At 39.5% G+C, this 23138-nt stretch overlaps 1 protein-coding gene across 2 annotated transcripts in view; it reads right to left on the minus strand.

The window, feature by feature from the left end:
• ADGRG6 (adhesion G protein-coupled receptor G6) overlaps nucleotides 1-23138 on the minus strand; it is a 131265-nt gene that overhangs the window by 48429 nt on the left and 59698 nt on the right. The window contains exons 5-9 of one of the 2 annotated variants that reach the window (XM_048489551.1): nucleotides 20852-20920; nucleotides 17594-17674; nucleotides 6982-7067; nucleotides 4864-4916; nucleotides 4704-4766 (exon numbers count right to left, since the gene is read on the minus strand). In XM_048489551.1, the coding sequence (XP_048345508.1) occupies nucleotides 4704-4766; nucleotides 4864-4916; nucleotides 6982-7067; nucleotides 17594-17674; nucleotides 20852-20920 (352 nt within the window). The remainder of the gene's footprint in view (nucleotides 1-4703; nucleotides 4767-4863; nucleotides 4917-6981; nucleotides 7068-17593; nucleotides 17675-20851; nucleotides 20921-23138) is intronic. The other variant, XM_048489559.1, reaches the window with a different exon arrangement.

The raw sequence follows: 23138 nt of genomic DNA on the forward strand, positions 1-23138 counted from the left end.
CAACGCTCTGCTTAGGATTGCACTGCAGGGAATATTTTCCCATACTCATAAAAACAGAAAATAGTGGTTTTCTCAAATATAGTAAAAGCTGTGTTAACCAGCATCCTTTGGGAACTGGAGTGCCAGTTAATTAGATGGGAACCTACAGCCTGAGAGCAGGCAAAGAAGGGGCAAGTAGAAGCTGGGCCCTGCTGGGCAGCAGTGAATGTAGGGCCCATGGCTCAAACATGCCTCCTTCCCCCATATTTTCAGGGGACAACTATGAATGGTATCGTGATGGGTACTGCTAGGCTGTGCTACCATGATCACCTGTGTGGAAGGCAGGGTTTTAAAGCATCAGAACATTTCCTAATCCTCTAATTCACCACCCTGCCACACAGGTGATCAGCGACATGAGAGCAGGAAGCAAACGATCATGACAATGGGATTCTAGTCATGAGCACTGCCTGCATCATGTTCTGTGAAGAGACAAGAGGGTTGTTCTATTGGGATCGTCAGCAGGCACTGCAAAGCCCATTTATGGGGCATTCAATAGGGTTTAGCTAGAGACAGTTTTTAGGAAGAAGTCTTCATTGTATTAAATTTTAATGCAAAAGCTGCCTCAAGTTGTCAGAAAGGCTTGGTATCAATACTGAAATCAACAAACAGATTATAAAGTCTTTGTTATAATACTGTTCTGTAATATTATGTCAGAGCCGTATCTTTCTCCCTTCCCTCAAGAATGGCCAAATGCCTGAAAAGCTGCCATACAGCAATAGGGTCATACATACTATATAATTTATTTCACCTTTCCTGAGCTATAACAATAATACAACATAGCAGGAAAGTAAGCACTTCCTATTAACACTGGTGATAACATTCCTTTTGAATTCATTGCACGCAATAAAATCATAAGCTGACTTTTTGCTTTAGTGATTTACATCTTGAGTAAACAGTTTTAGAAAATTATTTTTTAAACAGCTTGTTAAAAGTGATGAATGATTTTATTTAAGTGGGTTACCAGTTAATCAGTAGTTAGAATGTCCAGGCCTTGTAGTAAGAATAAACACAATATGGGCCTAGATTATTATCCAGTAAGGAAGTAGGAGAAAGCACATTCTATTGAGTTGGTAAGTGACAACACTACATATTACAAAGGCTGCAAAGCTGTTGGCAAAAATAAAATTGGGAATTCACACAGGGAAGCAGTAAAGCCCTTAGGAAGACATGTATCTTACCCACGTGACCCAATCTTGGTCATATTCCTACACTTAGGATCTGTAGGATCTTTCAGAGAAAAGCAGCAGCAGCAGGAACAGAAATGTGTGGCATTACTGTGATGTCAAAAAGGGCAGGGGGGGGTCAATTAAATAAATAAGTAAATAAATACATATGCAAATGATAACTGCATATAAGGTACAGAGAGGACTATGATAAACACAAGCCATGATCATCAATAACAAATCTGAACGATTTCTTCCACTCTGCTCTCCAGTGGACACTATTTGATCTAAACAGAAAATGGAGAGCTGTTGGAATGAAAACATTAAGCACACAGAAATATTAAAAAACAAACTGACTATTCTTTTCCTTTTCTATTTAACTAATGACAAGCTATTTAAAATGAATATGTTCTGCAGTCATATTACTTTTCCAGGTGCAGATAAAACCAAGCACATTGAGACTTGGTACACATACATCCGTCACCAGCATGCAAGGCTAGTACACTAGGAGAAGTGTACCCTTTCTATTGCTTTGATGCAGATTGGCGAGTGTTGCAAGATGAATGTTTCATTTCTTTTCTGCTTTTCTGGGAAGCTTTACATTTCATGCCACATCTCCTGTTGTTTCAACAATTCAAATGTTTAGCAATCTCAATCTCCAGGCTTACTGGAAGGTTGAAGGAAAGGGACTATTTAAATTTTTGGCCAATAATGAAAATGTACACGGATAAATACATTATTTGGAAGTACTATATGAAGCAACTTTGGCTTTTGTAAGTTAAGAAAATTATAAATGTATTTTGAACTTTTCTGGCAGTAATATGGGAGATGTTTCTCTGTGTTTTCTTCCCATGTTGCTTTGGAACTGACTGGCCATGCTGGCAGGGGCTGATAGGAATTGTAGTCCATAACATCTGGAGTGCCAAAGGTTCGCCACCACTGCCCTAGGCCTTAGGATCCTGCTGCTGAATGCCAGGTCAGTAAATTATAGCATTGCAATAATTAAACCTGGATGAAGAGGCTGGTCTGGCATGTATTACAGAGACCTGGCTAGATGAATCTGTCTCTGCCATGTCCTCCAGATTTCTCTGTATAGTAGGCTAGACCAGGGGGGCAAAAAGGTAGGGTCACAGAGATCTACAATGATTCCATCCATCTATTGAAGTACCTCATCCAACAGTCTACCTGTTTTGAGCATGGGTGACTGTGATAGGAGGGGGATTCTGTCTATGAACAGTCTGCCTCAATGCCCAGCTGCCCCTGAGCTAGCTGAGTTGCTTTCAGGCATGTTTGTGGAGCCCCCATGACTGATGGTCCTTGGTGACTTTTACATCCATGCTGAGGTCAATTCACAGAAGAGGAGAGGGGAAAAAGTAGAGAAATAAATAATGACATTGGAAGAATTTCCTCTCCTCCTGGCTACCTCTTACCATTATCACTCAAAGCAGATACACTGTGGTGAGAATTTTCACTGATTGAGATTTATCATCTAAGCCAGCAAGAAATTTGGCAGCTGGAAAATCTGAGTTAAATTAGTATGGATGTCAGCATTTCTCAAATTAGTTAGCTCTCATTATGAAGGGGGCAGGTTGGGGCATATCTCTAAAATTACCTAACTGTCCCAGTTGTAACCCTGCTGTGATATTAGTACTTATTTTTATTTATTTTTCTTGCTTTAAAACCATAATGGCAACAGCCAGTTGGAAGAAGTCAAAAAGCACTCCTCTGGGTGTAGGTAGTCGCATGATCACTTGACCACAAGCTAAAGGTCAAAACTACTTTAACAAAAACGGAATTAAGATAATGAGTTACTCCTGGTAAACTGGAGGTCTCATTTGAGTCACTAGCATGCTTGATTACCACACCTTGCTATAGAAACTGTTAAAGACAAAGGATATGGAAAGTCAGCCTGCCAGCAGATACTGTATTCTTTAGTTTGCATTGGAAACACAGGTCAGCAGCAAATACTTACTGCTCTGCATTTCCCTTCCTTTTGTAATGGTTCTCCCAAAAGCCTCACCTCTCCCAAGTCTAAAGGTCTCAGCCAAAATCTGAATATCTTGGGCAGTGACCCTGAGGGTTAATCTGCATGGGAGCATTGCAGCCCTCCCTCATCAGCTTGATAATGTAATTTGGCCCTATTGTCACGGGGTTAGTGAAAGGTGAGCTGACTCATCGAAGTCAGCACCCCAAATCCAGCACAGATGCTGCAGAAGTAAAACTTGCTCTGATTGGTTCCTTTTCCTGCCAAGGAACGATCTGCCCTATAAAAGTTTAGTTCACCTGGAGCTCATTGCCACATGTTCCTCCCTTGGTCTTGTTGGTGTTTCTGTGCTGGCGTGGAATCCCTGCCTTCTACTTTGTCTACTCCTAGAATCGTTAGATAACGTATTACCCTGTAAAAAACCCCATTCCCTTCTCTATCTTCCAAATCTATCTTTTCAAACCTGTTTATATACTAGGAAACTTGAATGTATATGCTCTTGTGCCTTACTGTGTGTATGTATTTTTGCACCAAATTCATATAAAACGTTTACATTCAATTTGGACTCTGTGCTTCTCTGTGGAATATCCTTTGCTAGAATTCACTCCCCGTAGATATAGTCCAAAAGATCTCGACAGCCACCCTCTCGCAGCCAAGTGAGTTTTATTTTTGTTCCCCTGTGCTACTTAAAGTTCTAAACGTGTGCTGTTACACTCTTAGCAGCTGGTGGAGAATCCTATCCCAAATCCCCTTCCCCTGTCCAGCCGTAACACAGTGTATATATGTGTAAAGAAGGTAACTGAATACATGCACTGTGTTTATGCAGCCAATTGTACCATTCCTTTCCATCCAAGAATTGCCCCTTCCTTTTGTTTCCAGCTAGGAAACAATAAGCTAGAAGGAAACTGTAATCAAATCTAAGATCCCTACTTAGAGAAACAATGGGGATGCCCATCTCATGCTGCCATCAGGTCATATTCGGTCAAAGTGGTTGTGCTGTGAAGAAGAAGAAGAAGAAGAAGAAGAAGAAGAAGAAGAAGAAGAAGAAGAAGAAGAAGAAGAAGAAGAAGAAGAAGAAGAAGAAGAAGAAGAAGAAGAAGAAGAAGAAGAAGAAGAGTTGGATTTATGTCCCCCCTTTCTCTCCTGTAAGGAGACTCAAAGGGGCTTACAAACTCCTTTCCCTTCCCCCCTCACAACTAACGCCCTGTGATGTAGGTAGGACTGAGAGAGCTCAGAAGAACTGTGACTAGCCCAAGGTCACCAAGCTGGGGTGTGTTGGAGTGCACAGGCTAATCTGAATTCCCCAGATAAGCCTCCACAGCTCAAGTGACAGAGAGGGGAATCAAACCCGGTTCCTCCAGATTAGAATATACCTGCTCTTAACCACTACGCCACTGCTGCTGGACTTATGCCAAAAGATGGACTTATGCCAAAAACAGTATTTCAACACTTGATGAAATTAGCAAGACTACCCAAGTTGTTTGAGCAACTGTCAAAATCATCTGCTACAATTTTACCTTTGAGAATCTAAGTTCCTCTTTTTTCTTAGACCTTCCTTCACAGTGCTTGACTGAGTAATACTGCAAAGGCAAGAAGAATAAGCATGAGCAAAAATAAAGAATTTTCCATTCAAGATATTAACAATGTATTTGCTTTCTAAAGATATTGGATATTTACCTGACATTGACAACATATACAGTATAATTCCAATTCTGAAAAGTGTGATTTAGCTGAAAAATAGAAAGAAAATCATGTAGAAAATTACATATGAGATGGTATGAAGGTATACCTTGTTTTACCTTCATTTCAAACTATTGAATTGTTAAGTAACAACAATAATTTTGGATCAGCTTTTTAGGACCTTCTGTGTATGCCTTCTGAGAAGAAATCACATGCTGGAAAGTTAAAGCATAGAATGCATGTTTAGTGAATACTGCAAGTGAGAATGGAAGGATTCTACAAACCTACAGAAGGTGCTACATTGATACAATACCACTGGTCTGCCTCCTCAAGCCCATGAAACCACAAAATATTGACTCCACCTTCGAACAGAAGACACCTTAAACTTTGATCAGCAAGGGGGATGTGGATAACACAAGCCATAAAAGAACCTTGTTACTTTTGCTTTTGTAAAAAATTAATTTTGACAAACCTTTATGGATCCTATTCCCTTATAACATTTTTTTATTTTATTAGATTTGATATTCTGCCCTTTCCTGACTCAAAGACCAGGCTCATGGCAGCTAGCAATAGTCAAAGACATATTCACTACGCGTCACCGTGAAATCATGTACAAAACAAAAATTTCAAAACATACGGCACTAAAATCTGTAATAATCATCTAAAATTCCTACAATTCTTATGGTGCTGATATTTCCAATATAATTTACATTGCCAATTAAAATTTTAACTTATAATTCCCTCCCCATATCATTCCAGATCACATCAGGGGGAATGGAGGGTAGGGACTGGTGGATTGGGACACCATCTAGTTGGAAAATCATTGCTGCCTCAACCACAGGCTCAATGGAACTTCTCTGTCTTACAAGCCCTGCGGAACTGAACTAAGTCCTTCAGGGCCATGGTCTCAGCTGACAGAGAGTTCCACCAGGCCATGGCCAGAGAAGAAAATGCTCTGGTCCTGGTTGAGGCTAGCTGGATAGAAAGAACTGCTGGGACACCTCTTCCCCAACTGCCACTTGCTGTCTTTGGCCCTGGGGAAACAAGGACACTCATTGTAAGGCTGTACCCCAAATCCCATGGGTGGCAAAGCGGTCAGTCAAAAGATCATAAACGATCATGTCAAAAGGTGCTATTAGATCTAACAATAACAGTAGTGCTGACCTGACTCAATACAGCTAGAGCTGGCATTCATCCCTGAGGGTGACCAGCATAGCCTCCATTCCATGTCCAGGCTGGAAGTTGGACTGAATGGGTCCAATGCTGAGGTTTCATCCAGGAACACCTAGGGCTGCTCTGCTACTGCTCTCTTAACTACCTTTCCCAGAAATAACAAATTGAAAACCTGGGGGTAGTTAGTCAAATCTAAAGGATCCAGAGATGTCTTTTTCAAGAGCGGTCTTACCACTGCCTCTTGGGAACTCATCTGTTTTTGCATAAAACAAAAAAGTTGTCACTCTTATTACTCTTTTTTTTTTAATCAAAAGGAGTTAGACACCCCAAAAGATATTTTCTGTCTAAGGTACTAAAGAGAGAAAGAGGGATGAGGCATTCCCCTCACTTTCAAACAGTGGGAAAAGTCAGGAAAATGTTGGCAAAGAAGCACATTCCATTTATATTAAGTTTCACAGAATTCTGCAGCTGCTTCTGTACGTGTAATTCCCTCATGACACTGTAAATAGACCATGAGGATGACCAGAACAGCAGGGATAGAAGCAGCCTCTATGTAATCACAAGATTCCAGTTAAGACCTACTCCTTCCCAACCACACCACCAATATGAATCCTAGCAGCATCAGGTTATGCAAGTAGCAAAGGGATCACTATGCAATTTAATTTCTTAATACAAAAAAGTGTAGGATTGCTGCTATCATGTAATTCAAGTTTCATATCTTTTCAAAATGAATCTATCTCAAATACAGGAAGCAGAAGAGCTTCCCTTGCATGTACATACACATATACAAACATACTTTAGCAAAGAATCTAAAAGTCTTCAAGTCTGGAATAGTAAATATATATTTATATCTTAATTGCAAACTGTAAAATGTAATGATGCAGACATAGTTACACCATGTAGAAAGATACTGGAAGATCCTTAGAACATATCCTAACTTACCCATTCTGCAACCGTACTTTGAACTTTGGACTCTTCATCGTAGTTATAATTGTAGACAGTAACTGCAATTCTGTAGAACAGTCCCCCTATCCATTAAAAAGACATATGAAAGGTTTAAGGCACATATTTTAGAATAGTTTATACACCTGGCTGGTTCTGAAAATATTTAGCATAATGAAATAAGTAGATTATACATTTCACATCAAAATGCAAATTAACATCATGATGTGCAGAGGATGTTTGGAAGAATCTCTGTTAAAATCAGCAAGTATAAATTCTCCTTGGACTATTTTTATGATCTTTGTGATTATTGTAATAGGACCTTTGGCACTGCACCAATTAAAAGTGGTCATTGACTAAGGATTCTTGAGAATCTGCCAGTTATTAATGTCCCAATCTTCACTTTTTTGTGTGTATTATCAGGAACAGTATTCTTTGTCTTCAGAAGCCAACTCCCAGCTGATGAGGAAATCAACTGGAAGTGACCTCTGATCTGCAGAGAAAATTTTGCTCTGTATCCAGCAATTTTGGGGGGGGGGGCGTGGACAGTCAGAAGCCAACTCCAGCTGGAAATTGGATTCTTCTGATCTGCCATCCCGAAATATTGCTGCTTACTAGACTTGCCAAGAAGCAACACATTTGTGTTTTGCATGTGTGGGATTATTAGAAGCCCAGATAACTTTTCTTTGCTTCTCTTCACTCCAAACTGTTGGCTTAGGCTGCAGAGCAAAGGATAGAAACTAGCTTGATTTCAACTCCTGTTTGCTCTGCAGAAACCAGAAGTTTTGTATCTGTCCTGTCCAGCTTGGATTGGAGGGAAGAGAAGCAACTTCACTATGTAGGTATCTTGCTGAGTGGGCAGGGCCAGACCTGGACTTCAAGCTGATCTTATCAGCTATAAGTTGGCTCCTAACCCAGAGGAAACTGCAAACTTGTTTGACAGATGTTTGAGTTGCTCGGTGCAATCTAAACCTATCCCTGATCAGCTCACAGTGATTGTGGATAATGAACAAGGTAAGTTTAAGTGTCAAACAGATTTACTGAGAAATTCACAGCATCCCTAGTATTAACTACTCATCCCATGAAATAGATTGATTGAAATTTAATATCTTGTGTATTGCTTGACATAGATCCAGTTATTGAGGTGGTCATGCTTCCACCTCTTAGTCTAATGATGTAGCACTCAATTTTAACACTGTGGGTCTGAACCAATAATAAATTAGTCAGTGACTGTATCTAAAAATGTAGATTTGATCTTATGTAAGTGATATGTTGTTGAATGTTCAATAATAATGTGAATAAATACAAGCCTAATTTTGGCCTAATGTAAAAATTGTAGTTCTTACCTAATGTAAAAATTATAGCTCTAGGAACTTGAGCAGTTTTATACTAAAATAAATTTCACATGAGCAGGTCTCTGCCACTGCCATCAGGTGCTATCTCTTCATCTCCAAACCATAGTAAACTGCTACTCTTTCAAAGTTTTCAAAGGATGTTGGTATCACTGAAGCAATCTGCTTTGGCCCAGGACTAGGATTGATCATAAAAAACCTACTGTGCTCAGTAAATTTTTGGTTCAGGTTTTTAAAATGTAGAAATTTTCAGTAAAGCTGAGAATATCCCATCAACTTTATTAGGTTTGTTACAAAAAAAAAAGGTTTTAAAACCCCGACCCTGAAAAATTTCAGTTCTCCCGGCACTGCTTCTCAAGTCCATTTGGAGGGAGCGGAGTTGCTTGCAGAGCTCTCCACTCTGAGAGCAGTCCAGCTCCCTCCCAGACTGCAAAGCTGGCAATTGGAAAAGCCAGCAAAAGCTGAAATCTATTTGGCTTTTTTTGGCAGCAGGCTAATTCTGTTCTGCTGAATAGCCTTCCCCCCCCCAATAAAATAAAGCCCCCCCCAAAAAACCCTATAATTTTTAATGGGGTTTTTGGTGATTCAGATTTACCAAATTACCACCCCTGGTCAGGACATGGCTGAGTTGTAAATGACATCCCTTCAGTTGAAGAACAATGTGAAAGCTTATTCCAAAAGTACATGGTTACAAGCAGAATTGGTAGCACCTATACTATTCTAACAGGCCCATTCCGCACGGAGGCAGAAGGGCTTGGGTCGGCGTTTCTGACGCCTAATTTCTGACGCCTAATTTGCTGCCTTTCTGACGCCTAATTTCTGACGCCTAATCCATTTCTGACGCCTAATCCATGCGGACGGTCCCAGAAAGAACCGGGAAGATGGCACCGCTGGGCGCCGTCGCCGGTCAACTGGGCGCCGTCGCCGGTCAACTCACCTGCTCTCCGGCTCTTTGGCATGTCGCCGGGGCCTGGGGACACGCCTCCCCTGCCCTGCGCACCTGCCCTGCGCACCTGTGTCGCAGAGCAGGGGGGCGTGTCCCCAGGCCCCGGAGGGCCGGAGAGCAGGTGAGTGAAGGCAGGGAGTGGGGGGGGAGGGAAGCGACGGGAAGCCGCTGCCGTTCGCATGGCAGCGGCTTCCAGCCGGCGTTTCTAGAAAAGTGTGCTTCCCTCTGGAAACGCTGAAAAGTGCGCTTCACTCTGGAAGCGCCGGGTGGGCGGCGCGAGGGCGGTGCGGCTGCGAAGCAGCTGCACCCCCTGTGCGAATGGCGGCGGCGTTTTTGCCGTCCCCAGGCCACCATATTCTGCCCGTGCGGAAACGGCCTCAGTGATATACAGACGAATCCTAAAGATATAAAGGGAGGGATGTGAAAAACAGGTATTTGGGAGAAATAGTTTTATTTGAAGGCAATAGTTACAATGCATGAAACATGGGAAAAATGACAGACACTGATGAACCACAGGCTTTCCTATTAATCTCCATCTCACTGGTGTATCTCTGTCTCTTTCTGCAAATCAGATATATGTCAATTTCTACATTCACTGTTCTAGCACATCAATCAACAAAGAAAGCAGAAACTTCCTGCTGTTCTGATTAACCATTAGGTGTGGAAAGTAAACAGAAATACAACCCTTCGCATGAGAAGTGAGAAGAATAGGGGGAAAGACCCACTCATGTGAATTTGAGTGCATATAGGTGTTTTAGGGGGGTTTCAACCCCCACCAAGGTGGCAGTTTAAAGGGATCTGAAAAGCAGATCCTGAATTCAGGCCACTCTGGAGCCAGCATTCAGCACTGCACCAGCCTGCTGGCTCCCAGTTCCATGTGGAGCTCGGAGGCAGCATGCAGGCATGGAGCTGAACATCAGAGCCCAACACTGTTCTCTGTGTCTGCCTGTGGCATCCTGGCTCCACAATCTGGGCTATATCTTCAACCCAAAACCACAGTAAACTGCTAAATTGTCCCTCCACAAAAGTTGTATCAGCTACAAATATTGCTATTCAAAGAGGATTCTACTAGTATATAATAATTGTCATCCTATTGTAACCAATCTGTTTTAAAAGTTCTGTATAAATGCATCACCATCACTTCATTAGACTGTTTTAAGGATCTCACAACACTGATCTTCAATCATCACTTAGTGGTGAGTGATTGGTTACAATAGGGTATTTGTGAGCCCTTAGTGATGAGTGAAATACATGGGTATTTGTGAGCCCTTAGTGATGAGTGAAATACATGGGTATTTGTGAGCCCTTAGTGTTGAGTGAAAAACTTCTCAGAGTAAATCCTGTTTCCATCGCTCATTCCACACATGCAGAATAATGCACTTTCAAACTGCTTTAAATGCTCTTTGAAGCTGTGTGGAATGGCAAAATCCACTTGCAAACAGTTGTGAAAGTGGTTTGAAAACGCATTATTTTGCGTGTGCGGAAGGGGCCCATATCAGTGAAAGGGAGTTTTTTACTTAAATTGGCTGATAATACAGTAAATACATTTTAAATGAATCAAATGTAATGTTATTTATAATTATGAGGAGAACTAAAGTGTTTAATATCCACCACCAGACAGCAAATGACGTGTTTCAGTAAAATTAGTACAGAAGATGATAGCTTCCTCGCTATCCTCAGGAGACTATAGAATGACACCAAAAAGGTCTTGCTTTTTGCTCCAAGCAATGATAATTTTTTTCTTTACAATTATGTAACATGCGTTACAGTTACAACATGTCCATGCCCAGTTTAAGAAACAAAAAAATTAGCTCCAATGGAAAGATTTTTTTTACATCTGCCTATATTGAATAGTTTTCATATTTTAAAAAAATATATTCTGGACATGTACTAAAATAAAAATAATCATTGGAAAAAACTATAGCAGCCAAAATCAAAGATACAGTGCTGCAGTAGTTTGTATGCATCTCCTATTCCTTTCATTCTCCACTGAACAAAAGATGAGGAAGTGTTCAGAGACTCCAAGATGTGGATCCTGGATCAAGTATGAGATACAGGACAGCAGATCAATGTGAATACTAACATGCAGCATGGAATGATGCTCACACATGTTACTTGAATATACTATATACTGTCAAAGGCTGCACAGTTTCTGTGATTCATTTAATGTCCTTGCTGTCAGTGAAAAAGCAGTATACAAATAAAGCTAAATAATGCCAGGGATAGAGCTGGTAAATCAGTGACATTTGATTAATTGTCATAAAAGTCTCCTCAGAATTGTAGGTTAGCTATGATCTGAAGTGAAATGCTAAAGTTATATATTACAATCATTCTTTCTAAAATAGTATAAATGCATTCCTAATCTAGTTCAATTACTTTAAAGCTTATACTAAATATGACTCTAATCTAGCCCCAACTATTTCTAAATCCATTCTATAAATCACAGCAGATGGAATGATTTTTTCTCAACATCTAGCTTCACATTTTGACATACTGTGGTTGACCTCAGGTCCACACGAGCAGCCCCAGTCAATGAAGGAGTTACATAAAAAACAAGACAAAACAGATTTGGGAGAGGTGGTACTGGGATGCAGAGTTGTGTAGGGTGCAGTACTTTGGCTTGCTCCGTTCAGTACACTGGCCAGCAGTTGTTCACGAGGTGACATTTCAGGTTCTGATAGTGAGGCTGAACTTTGGGGATGTAAGACAGGATGATGGGATGTTGCTCCAGTAATTACTTCTGTGCTCCTTAATGTGTTTTTATTAAAATGATTAATATGTTCAACATATGAAGATAATTGATCTATTGCATTGGTAACTACTGAAACCACAGTTGATTCCATAAGGGAAGAGTAGGTTTCCCCTTTTTTATAATCCAAGTAATCTTCAAAAGATGTGGAAACTATCCACATGTACAAATCTGTAACCCGAATGTTACTAGGATTTAAAGGCGACAATCCTGTGTTGTTAGCATGCTGGGCAGAAAAGTGTTTTACCTTCTGGACTGATTCTTTTGCTAAAACTGCAGATCTATTAGAATTACTGCTTGAATGATCCACATCACCATCTACATCATCTAGAAGAATGGAAGAAATAAGTTTGCTTTCTGGATCTTCCAGCGATTGTTTTTCATTTTCAGTTAGATAGTTTTCATTCAGTGGATTTGTTTGAACATTTAACTGTTTCTTCCACAAATAATCTATGTTGGGTAAATTTTGATTAAGGTCACTTAGAACAGCATATGAGACTGAAGATGTAGAAATTAGCTTTACTGCTGAGAAGTTAACAATTTGGGATTCTAGAGTGTGAGTTAGTATTGATTCCAAAGGCCATGTCCCTGTGAGGAGATTAGCCATCAAAGGAATTTGCTTTTTTACAAAAGCACTATCCACAAATGAGTATTCTTTACTATTAATATCATCAGAAGTACTTGAGAACTGATTATTCTGTATGTCTTCATACATATTTTGAGACTGTGATATTACAGCATCAATGCCTGGACTCCATTCAGATGTAACCTTTGTGCAGCCATGATGATTACTTTCTGTACATGAAGGCTCAAAATATGATGTTAATATTTCACCATGAGAAGGGAAGGTATTCATCACATAGCCAAGTGCTGTTTCATCCAACCTTTGCTGATTGGTTAAGCCAGCAATGCCTTTCAACCCATCAGTGAATGTTACATGTGACATTTCAGAAATATCTATTTGTAAATGCAAGGAAGGATGAATCATCTCAGGTATTTCCAATGAAGTCAAAGGAAAATGAAGTGAAGAGCCATAATTTATGCGCACACTTGTGTTAAGAAAAGGAGCTCTTCTTGTTTCCCATGGTGGTGTTTTTACTGTTCTTTCTGAAAACTGTGATGAGAACAGTGGAGCAATTGAACTAAATATCATTCTTTCTTTTTCTAACCTGTGAACAGAAATGTTATTTTTTTTAGCTTTCTTGCCCATTGTGTTTTTATCAGTGACTGTTTGCACTGAGAGATCATCTGTTTGTAGGGGAGAAATGGAAAAGGGACTTCTCTCTTCTAGGAAAGAAAATGGCTGACTAAGCGGGAACCACCACTTTTGTGAAGATCTCTCAAATAGCTCTACTGACTTTTGTGCCAAAATCCAATTTCTCAATGAAGGTGTATTCTCTACATAGTGTACAGGAAGACTTAAGTAACTTGGATTCCAGAACTTGCTGATTTTAACTATATTTTTAATATCAGTTGTGAGGAAATAGTTATTTGAATCATGAGATATATTGTCTTTTAAAAGTTTAGGTCCTGGAAGTGTGTTTGGGTTCAAGCTGCTATTTTCCAAGGCAATTAAAGAAACAGGTATATGATTGATATAAGAAATAAATGTAGTCAGGAGTTCAAGTTCATCTTCTGGAGAAGAGGCCTCCTCAAATGAAGGTTCTAGTTGTTCCATTAGAGGCTTAAACATTATTAAACTATCTTCAGAAGTAGCCACATTCAACATTTCCTGATACAAATGCGAAATAGAAATAGTCTGAGACACTTCTGAACTTCTGTCTCTTGTTTTTAATAACACTGCTGATAAATTCTGCAATTCTGTGCTGTACTCCACTGACAGAAGAGTTTCAGTTGGTTGGATGATGGATGTAACATCTGGAAACCAGGCTTTCATGTTTTGTAAAGAACCAGAAGGATTTACACTTGGTTTTAATGGTTGTTTTTTAAACTGTACAGAATTGTGTCCTCTGATGTAGTTTTCTGATTTTGTAGGCTGTAGATCATCCATGACAAAAAAGCCATTCCTGGCAGAAACATCTTCCAGAAACCTCTTGGTGGGTTCCAGATAGACATTTTCAAATGATCCTTCAAGTAAGCCTAGATTAGTTTCCTTGGGAAGTGCAGAAGAAGAAGACTGGATAGAAAGAGAATTATGATTTTCTTCTGGAATTTCAGAAATGAGATGACCATAAAATTCAATTTCATTCCATGCACTTAAAGACTGTAATACACTGTAAGTATTTTTATATAGAAAAGACAATACATTGCTGTTAGGAGATAACATCCATTGTTCTTTTGCAGATCCATAAAGATTATCTTGGCTCACCAGAGAAGGAAATACTGAATCTGATTTAGTATGTTCTGTCTGAGAAGCCCAAGTCTGTATTGGTCCTGTGTGAATACTTTCACTCCATTGAAGAGGAAGGAACATGTTTCTGATATGACCAAGAGGAATAGTTGGCATTTCTCTTGGATTACCCCTCTCACTTTGTAAGCTACCAGAATGCCCTGAAGTGTTATCAAATGTTGAATAATTTATGGAAGAATTGTGGTCCATGTACGCTAATGCTGTTGACCCAACCAAGATATTAACTTGAGTTTCAACAGGAACAGGTGATATAATTTCAGGGGTAGTTAGGAAAAAATAATTGGGGGCATTTTTTCTATCTGGGCTTTGGTCCTCAGCTGATATAGATTTACTGGTATGTAGAGGTCTCTGCTTCACAGGCCATACTATTGGGGTTGAGATAATTCCTATGTTTTTAACCCCTCTTATTTTAGAATCTTCCTGTCCATGCAGTAGTGGATGAGAAGAATCTGCAGAATTTCTCTTCACTCTGAAGGCCACAGTAGCAGGATCTTTCAATTCCTGCAGGTCTGAATGTAGTAAGCCATATAGTTAATAGATAGAAAACGTTTATGAAAATTAACTTAACTTTCCCCAGGCAAAGCAAGGAGATTGAGAGAGGAACGGAATTCTCATTTATTTCAGTGGGAACTGCATTATGTTTCATTAGGTTTGAGTTCAGCCAATGAACAGAGGCTTCTTAGATAAAATATACCTTTGAATAGTCCAGCCTTATTTTACTTATTGTGAATGTGTGCAATTTCCACTGACTTAAATGATCCAAGATTTAATTTGGCTCTCAAATTCTTCCACACCCCGTTACCACTAGAAAAAAGGTTTTTTTAAAAAAAGCCTATAGAAATAATTCAAGTCCACATAGAACAGACTTTTGTTAAAAACATAAAATCACTGACTTACTCATGTAGGATCTAATTTTTAAAAATCCAAATAGAAACATAGTTTTGTGCACAATTTGCGACAAGATTATAACAAGATATGCATTATATACAAGCTCTGATAATACTTTAGCAATGTACGTAGGACCTGGTGGTGGTCAAGACCTTGCTCTGTCCTCTTTCATTTTTGTTTTTTTTTGTTAAATTTATACCCCACTTTCCCCCCTCCCCCTGCCCTCAACCAAAGTCAGTCTCAGAGTGGTGAATAACCGATAATAATACTAAGGCTGATTCCGCATGGGCCAAAAACAGCGGTGTGAAAATGGTGTGAAAATGGTATAAACTCTTTTACACCATTTTAAACCCCTTTACACTGTTTTCATACCGTTTTCACACTGCTGTTTTTGGCCCATGCGGAATCACCCTAAGATAAAAACATACAATAATCAACATCAGTAATTCTAAACTAATACAGGTCACTACAAAAGTCCCAAATCTAAAAACATAGTGGGGGAGGGGCAATGCACTAGATAGAAAATATGCGGGATGTTCCAGTTTTTCACCAAGGGTCTTTTTGATTGCAGGTAGTGTCACCCTGCTGATTGCTATCAAATATTGCTCTTATATGATTATGTTGAGGTGATTTGAAGGCTTTCTACATTTGGGGCTTCATTTCATATTTTAAATATAGATCCCACCAGGAATCTACATTATTTTAACATCCTCAGCCTTGTGTGTATTCAAGCTCTTTGCCTTCTCTTCTACACTTGCCTCCTTTTCTATCCTTGTCATAGTCTGACTCGGCACTTTATAAGTATACTTATATCAGACAATGCCTCAGAGGTAATTACTGGTATTGGTGGGGTTTCCAACTCTACCTTTGCCTTAAAATGTTTCACACACTGGCTCTAGGACCCAGTTTACCAATGTTATCCAAAACTTGGACACAGTCAGCACCAAATATCTAAGCAAACTGGAAAGATGTGGTTTGGATAATGCAACTGTTGGATAAATTTGTAATTGGTTGACTGGCCAAACACAAAGAGTGCTCATCAATTGCTCATTTTCATCCTGGAGAGAAGTGAGTAGTGGAGAGCCATAGGTTTCTGTCCTGGGCACAGTGCTAGTCAATATTTTTAACAATGACTTGGATAATGAAATAGAGGGCACGTTAATCAAATTTGCAGATGACACCAAATTAGGAGGGGTAGCTAATACCCTATAGGACAGGGGCACGATTCAAAATGATCTGGACAGATTAGAGAGCTGGGTCAAAACTAACAGAATGAATTTCAACTGAGATAAATGTAAGATTCTTCACTTAGGCAGAAAAAAATGAAACACACAGATATAGGATGGGTAACACCTGGCTTGACAACAGTACATGTGAAAGGGATCTGGGTGTCTTCGTAGGCCACAAACTGAACATGAGTCAGCAGTGTGATATGGCAGCCAAGAAGGCCAATGCAATTCTGGGATGCATCAATAAGAGTATAGTGTGTAGATCAACGGAAGTAATTGTATCACTCTACTGTGCATTGGTCAGACCTCACCTAGAATACTGTGTTTAGTTCTGGGTGCTGAAATTTAAGAAGGATATTGACAAGCTGGAACGTGTCCAGAAGAGGGTGACCAAAATGGTAAAAGGTCTGGAATCCATGCCCTACGAAGAGAGGCTTAGGAAGCTAGGACATGGAGTAATAGATTCAAGGTGCAGGAAAAGAGATTCCACTTAAACATTAGGAAAAACTTTCTGACTGTCAGGGCTGTTCAACAGTGGAATTCACTGCCTCAGAGAGTGTTAAAAACCTCCTCCTTTGGAGGTTTTTAAACAGAGGCTGGATGAACATATGTCAGGAGTGTTTTGATTATGTGTTCTTGCATGAGAGGGGGTTGGACTTGATCGCCTTTGGAGTCTCTTCCAACTCTATGATTCTATTTAGAATTTAATAAAACAATAAATTAAATTTTAATAAAATAAATTTTATGTAACGTAATAGAAATTTAATGAAAATAGTAATATTCCGATAAGTCCCTTAAACTAAACTAGCTTAAGTCCCTTAAACTAAAACTATGGCCAGCAATGGGCAAAATATAAATATAATAATAAAAATAAAAAATAAAATAAAAGGCACCTGCCTAAAATAAAAGGCACCTGCCTAGTTATGATTAGTTTTCCTTCCACTTACATATACTTTGCTAGCGGAATCAGAATTTCTCTTCACATTACATCTGACACACATAATGTCACAAAAGTTAACTAAAAAAGCAATAAAACCTTCAAGTTACATAAAGAAAATGTAACATTGAATTTCTTACCATTGTTTTGTTTATCGGTTCTATTAGTATCAGGCATGTTAGTGGTGACAGTGGGTGATGCAGTAGTGGAATTTACAGTAGCTGGTAACAAAGATGAAAAATAAGTAAACTTGTATGGAACATGAATGTTAATAAGACAGGCAATGGGAATAACACATGGAAACAAACAGTGAACAAAGGGTACTGACTGTTAAACTACCAGTCAAACTACGCAACACAAATACATTAATTAATTAATTAACATTTAATGAACAGTGGAATAAACCTGGGTTCAAATTCTAGTTAAACTGTTTTTTTCCAGATAACTCTGAGCAAGTCTAATTTCTTACCTAGTAAAATGGAACTTTCTTGCCATCATTAAAAAAGGATTAACAACATTCATTCTGAATTTTCCTTACTTAAGAATAAGGTGGGCAATGTGTAAACCTAACACTCCATTCCTAGGTCCATGACTTTTAAGTGGGTCATTTATTAAATAGGCCTTGCTTCACAGTTGTATATTTATGATTGCAGTATGAACAGGGCAAATAACTTCAAATCTGTTGCATGAAAATGGTCATTTGCTGGTGTAATAGCTGCAATATTAAGCTGTGTACAAGTATGCAAATTCTGAATTATTGCTTTTAGGACATTTAAACAAAAACATTTGTTTACAAGCAACATAAAAATAGAATCTACTGAGCATTCCTCACATAAGGATCTAATTAAATTCTCTAAGCTTGGTACAATAAACAGACTTGAAGTCATAAATGGATATTGCAAAGTATACAGTTTCAAAGTGGTGTTTGGGATTTTAGCAGTTCAGTTCCCTATGATATTCAGAGAAGTCATCACACATAAAGATTCAAAGGTTACCACAAAGGAAATGTTTAAAAAGTGATACATTCTTAGCCAATGCGAAGAAGAAATATTTATGAGAGGTTATCATCTTAAATCATGAGTATATACAGACAAAGCAACTGAAGGCATATTAAAGATCAGCTCCATCCACCTTGAAATAATTCATACTCTCGGAAAAATAATCAGCAGATTTCTTTATGCACAATGTAAATAATTATAATCAGTTCCCAGCCAGCTAAGCACTGGTAGTATTCAGCTTCTATTCTATTCAGTGGGATCTGCACAGGAACTTGACTATAACAGTTGCGATACATTCTACTAAACGGATACAGTATTTTTACAGTTTCCTTCCTGTGCTGTATGGCAGATGGGGTGGCAGGAAACTGGGAAATGCATACCACATGGTACATGTACCTTGATGCTTACTTTATCCTCATATTCCAGATTATAATAAACTGTTCTGTTAGCGTTAAGCAATCTCCTAATAAATTCTCCTGCTGTAATTTCCAGACAATTAGTCTCCAAAAGCTTCCAGTCCCCATTCTCCTCAGGTTTTCCATCTTTTCCCCTTTAACTAATGTTCAGCTGTGTTCAACAGAAGCATGGCTCCTAAAATGCAGTAAATATTTTTAAATTCTTTTTCTCTTCTCTCATTTAAAGTTAAATGTCTTGAGAATCCTGTAAGTAAGAAGTCCCCCTTTTGTTGACTGATGGGTAGATGTAGGATCATCACATTCAGTACAACATGGAGTGGTGCCACACACAGACTTATAAAACAGTCACTACCATGAAACTTTAACTTCAAAGCAGGACATTAGAACCCAGACCCTTGCATATGTTTATTTTATTTATTTATTAGATTTGCATACCACTCTTCTCTTTTCAGGCTCAGGGTAGTTTCCAATGTCTAATAAAAATATCTAAACATTATAAATAATTTTAAACTTACATTTTATAATGAATACAAACTTAAAATCTAACAATGAAAACTAGTGCAGGTTATTAGTCTATACATGTGTTCTTCATTTTACCACTTTTTCGGACTCAAATTTGAATGAGATTTCAGCAGCAGGATCAATAAGCAGTATAGTAAATGGAATAAAGGACAAAAAGAAACGGAAAAGAGGGAGGGGTAGGGAGAAGAGATGAGAAGGAAAAAGTAACAGGAAGGAAAGGAGAATATGGGGGAGAAAGGGGAGGGGGCAGCTGATGTACCATCATAGCTGCCTCAATCATATGTCTGGTGAAACAGCTCTGTCTTACAAGCCATCAGGAATGGCATTAAATTCCACAGGGCTCTGGTAGGGGCCAGAGCCAAAAAGGCCCTGGCCAAGGCTAGCCGATTCCTAGGGCCAGGAATCACCAGCAGCATTTCATTTCCAGAACACAACCACCTTCGAGGGACATAGCAGAAGAGGTGGTCCCATAGATACATGAGCCCCAGCCTGTTTAGGGCTTTGAAGATTAATACCACAACTTTGAACCTGATCCAGTGCTCCACCTAGAGCTTGTGCAGCACCAGTTGGATGTGGGCGCGCCTGTGGCAGTAAGCACAAATTTCCTTTCCTGTTAATTGAGAAAAGTAGTTATTGTAACACCCACTATCCTTTCTGTTTCATTTGTAACGTATGTAAGCAAAATGTAAGCAAATACTATTATACAGACACACCGCAAGGCACATCTTGGGAGAAAAGGTATCAGCCATTTTCTAAAACCCTTCTTACTCTGTGTGCAACCACAATTTAGAAAGTTTTATCTGAATGAGCTCCTAGGGAAAAAGCTTACATCAATATCATTGGTCTGTCCTTGTATTCTTGATGCTTAGATTACTACCCATACCCTGCCTATGCTTGAAAAATATACAAAATAAAAATACATTATAAATACAAATACATTAAAAATACAATAAAAATACATCTTCATTGTTACTCATACTTCTATTCAGATGCCCTCAACTATTGACCTGGTTGCCTTCTTTGTTACTCACAGACAATGTTTCTCCACCCACCCTGGACACTCCAACAGATATATATACTCCACTTGCTTTCCCAACATCAGATCCTCTGAAGATGCCAGCCACAGATGCAGGCGAAACGTCAGGAGATAATGCTGCTAGAACACGGCCATACAGCCCGGAAACCACACAGCACCCAAAAAAATACATTCGTTCATTTTGTCATAAAATGTGCTGTTTAAGTTTAAAGAAATGAAAACTTTAACAGAAATGGTGTTATAGAGAGAGTTATAATCTTTCCATATACAGTGTATACAGATGGACCATATGTATAAATTTTAAGAGTAAAAAATTCTTTGCTTCGATCATATTATGCCTTAATTTTTAGCCTTTAAAAGTAACAGTATAATAATTTTTCTTTTTAAAAAATTTTTTACACCTGCAGAGTGGCACCAATTTCTTACCTTGACAAAGGCTTCCTAGGTTTGCACAACTGGTTGGTTCAATTGTTGGCAAGGGGACAAGATATGAACCTTTAAAATAAAGAAAGACAAGCCATAAGACTAACTTGGCTCAAAACTAACTTAGGAATGACATATTTTAAAACTGTCATATAGTCTGCTTGTAGTTTGAGGACTGTTGTATAAATACCACTGTTATCTTCTGAATGTTATTTTATACTGCTTGGTTTGTTTTTACTGCTTGTTTATTAGTGATTGTGACAAGCCACATACACATCCCCCCACACACACACCACACAGAGGGGATGCACACAGCCTCCTAAAATGTTTGGGATATAGGTTCATTTTGAACTATAAACCGTCTCAGTTTCCAGGTGTTCTACAGGTAGCAAGAGTATAGGCTTTGGGTTCACTGCTGTGAGGTAAGTTTTGTGGTGCACAAGGAGATTGTTGGGATCACTGAGGATGGATTGATATAAAAACTGAGAAGATGTATTTATTTACAGTTTGGTTTTAAAGGAATAAAGCAGCAACACAGGTTTCCATGTTAACAAGGTAGAAACCCATCAGAGGCACATCAATTTAAACTGGTTATTACTTCAGAGAGTAGTTAGACTTTTCTACAATGCTTTCAGGCACAAATAGACTTTTATTGACTAACTCTAGGTTAGATCCTCTTTCACACAAAGGATTTCATGCAAACAGGGAATAAGAGTCAGACTAAATTGTACAAGGTCTACTCATCACCAGAGACAGGTCTACCAGTCGAGCACTCTCTTCTTTTCCAGAGACAAAAGACAATACAAGAGACAAGAGACAATACCAGGCAGAGCTTCCTTTCACTCTGCTCTTTTTCCTGAGGCCCTTTCCGCACGGAGGCGGAAGGGCTTGGGTCGGCGTTGCTGACGCCGACCCGACACCGCCGGGACCGTCCGCATGGACGGTCCTAGAAAGAACCGGGAAGATGGCGCTGCTGGGCGCCGTCGCCCGGTCGACATACCTGCTCTCCGGCCCATCGCTGGGGCCTGGGGACACGCCTCCCCTGCCCTGCGCGCCTGCTTCCGCGTCGCAGAGCAGGGGGGCGTGTCCCCAGGCCCCGGCGACGCGCTGGAGGGCCGGAGAGCAGGTAAGTGAACGGAGGGAACGCTGGGAGCGCTTGACGGAAGCCATGGCGTTTCAAGAAAGTGCGCTTCCCAGCGCGACTCTGGAAACTGCCGGCTTGCCTTGATGTCGTAGGCGCAGGCGTGGCTGCGAAGCAGCTGCGCCCCCTGTGCGAATGGCGGCCTGGGGATGGCGTTTTTGCTGTCCCCAGGCCGCCATATTCCGCCCGTGCGGAAAGGGCCTGAGCCTGATCTGAGCTGTCATTGCTTTCTCTCTGAGGCAGAACTCAACTCCCTTTTCTCCTGTGAACCCTCCAACATGTCATCTCCCATCTGGAAGCTGATTGGGTGCTGAATCAACACTTCTATGTGCTTCTCTGAGTGGCTCATTTTCCCTTCAGGGGCAGGACAGCATCCTGTCCATCACGGTAATTTTTAAAAATTTTTAAAAATTCTGAAGTTCTTATTACTTTAGTACAAAGTGAATGGCTCATTCCGCACACGCAAAATAATGCACTTTCAAGCTGCTTTCACAACTGTTTTTGCCATTCCGCACAGCTTCAAAGAGCCCTGAAAGCAGCTTGAAAGTGCATTATTCTGCGTGTGCGGAATGAGCCAATGATTGAATCAATTAAAGTGTAAAAAAATTGTCCCAATATAATTCACTGCTTCGGTATCAACAGGAAATGTTACTTCTGTACATATTTGCAGCTGTCATGTGGTTACAGCGATCTGTGTTTCTGGTGCAAATTTCAAACCACAAATACCACTCAACTTTTTAAATTAATACAATCATATGTGCTTATATGCATTTCCATAGGTAAATACAAAATGGTCTTCTAGACTAGCACTGAAATGAAATTACTGTAGAGGTTAGTGAAAGCTAGCCCACTTATTCCTTATTTGTGTCTACAATTTTCAGCAAAAGAAAACTCCAAGAGGCTTATGTATTACAACATATTACAAATTAAATTACAATTTAATTAGCATAAAGAACTTAATAAATATAACAGAATGTGTAAATGAATAAAGAAAAAAGCTTGTAGCAGTGTCATTTATGAGTTTTCTATGGAAGGAATTCTCATCACCCTTTGTCTGTTATGATTCAGACTTTGCCACAGAAATCTACATTTCCCATTAAAGTTGCCAGCAGGCCTAAAAAACAACATTCCATCCTTTCACAGAGGCAA

Source organism: Sphaerodactylus townsendi, linkage group LG01 (assembly GCF_021028975.2).
Source record: "Sphaerodactylus townsendi isolate TG3544 linkage group LG01, MPM_Stown_v2.3, whole genome shotgun sequence".
NCBI classification, from domain to species: domain Eukaryota; kingdom Metazoa; phylum Chordata; class Lepidosauria; order Squamata; family Sphaerodactylidae; genus Sphaerodactylus; species Sphaerodactylus townsendi.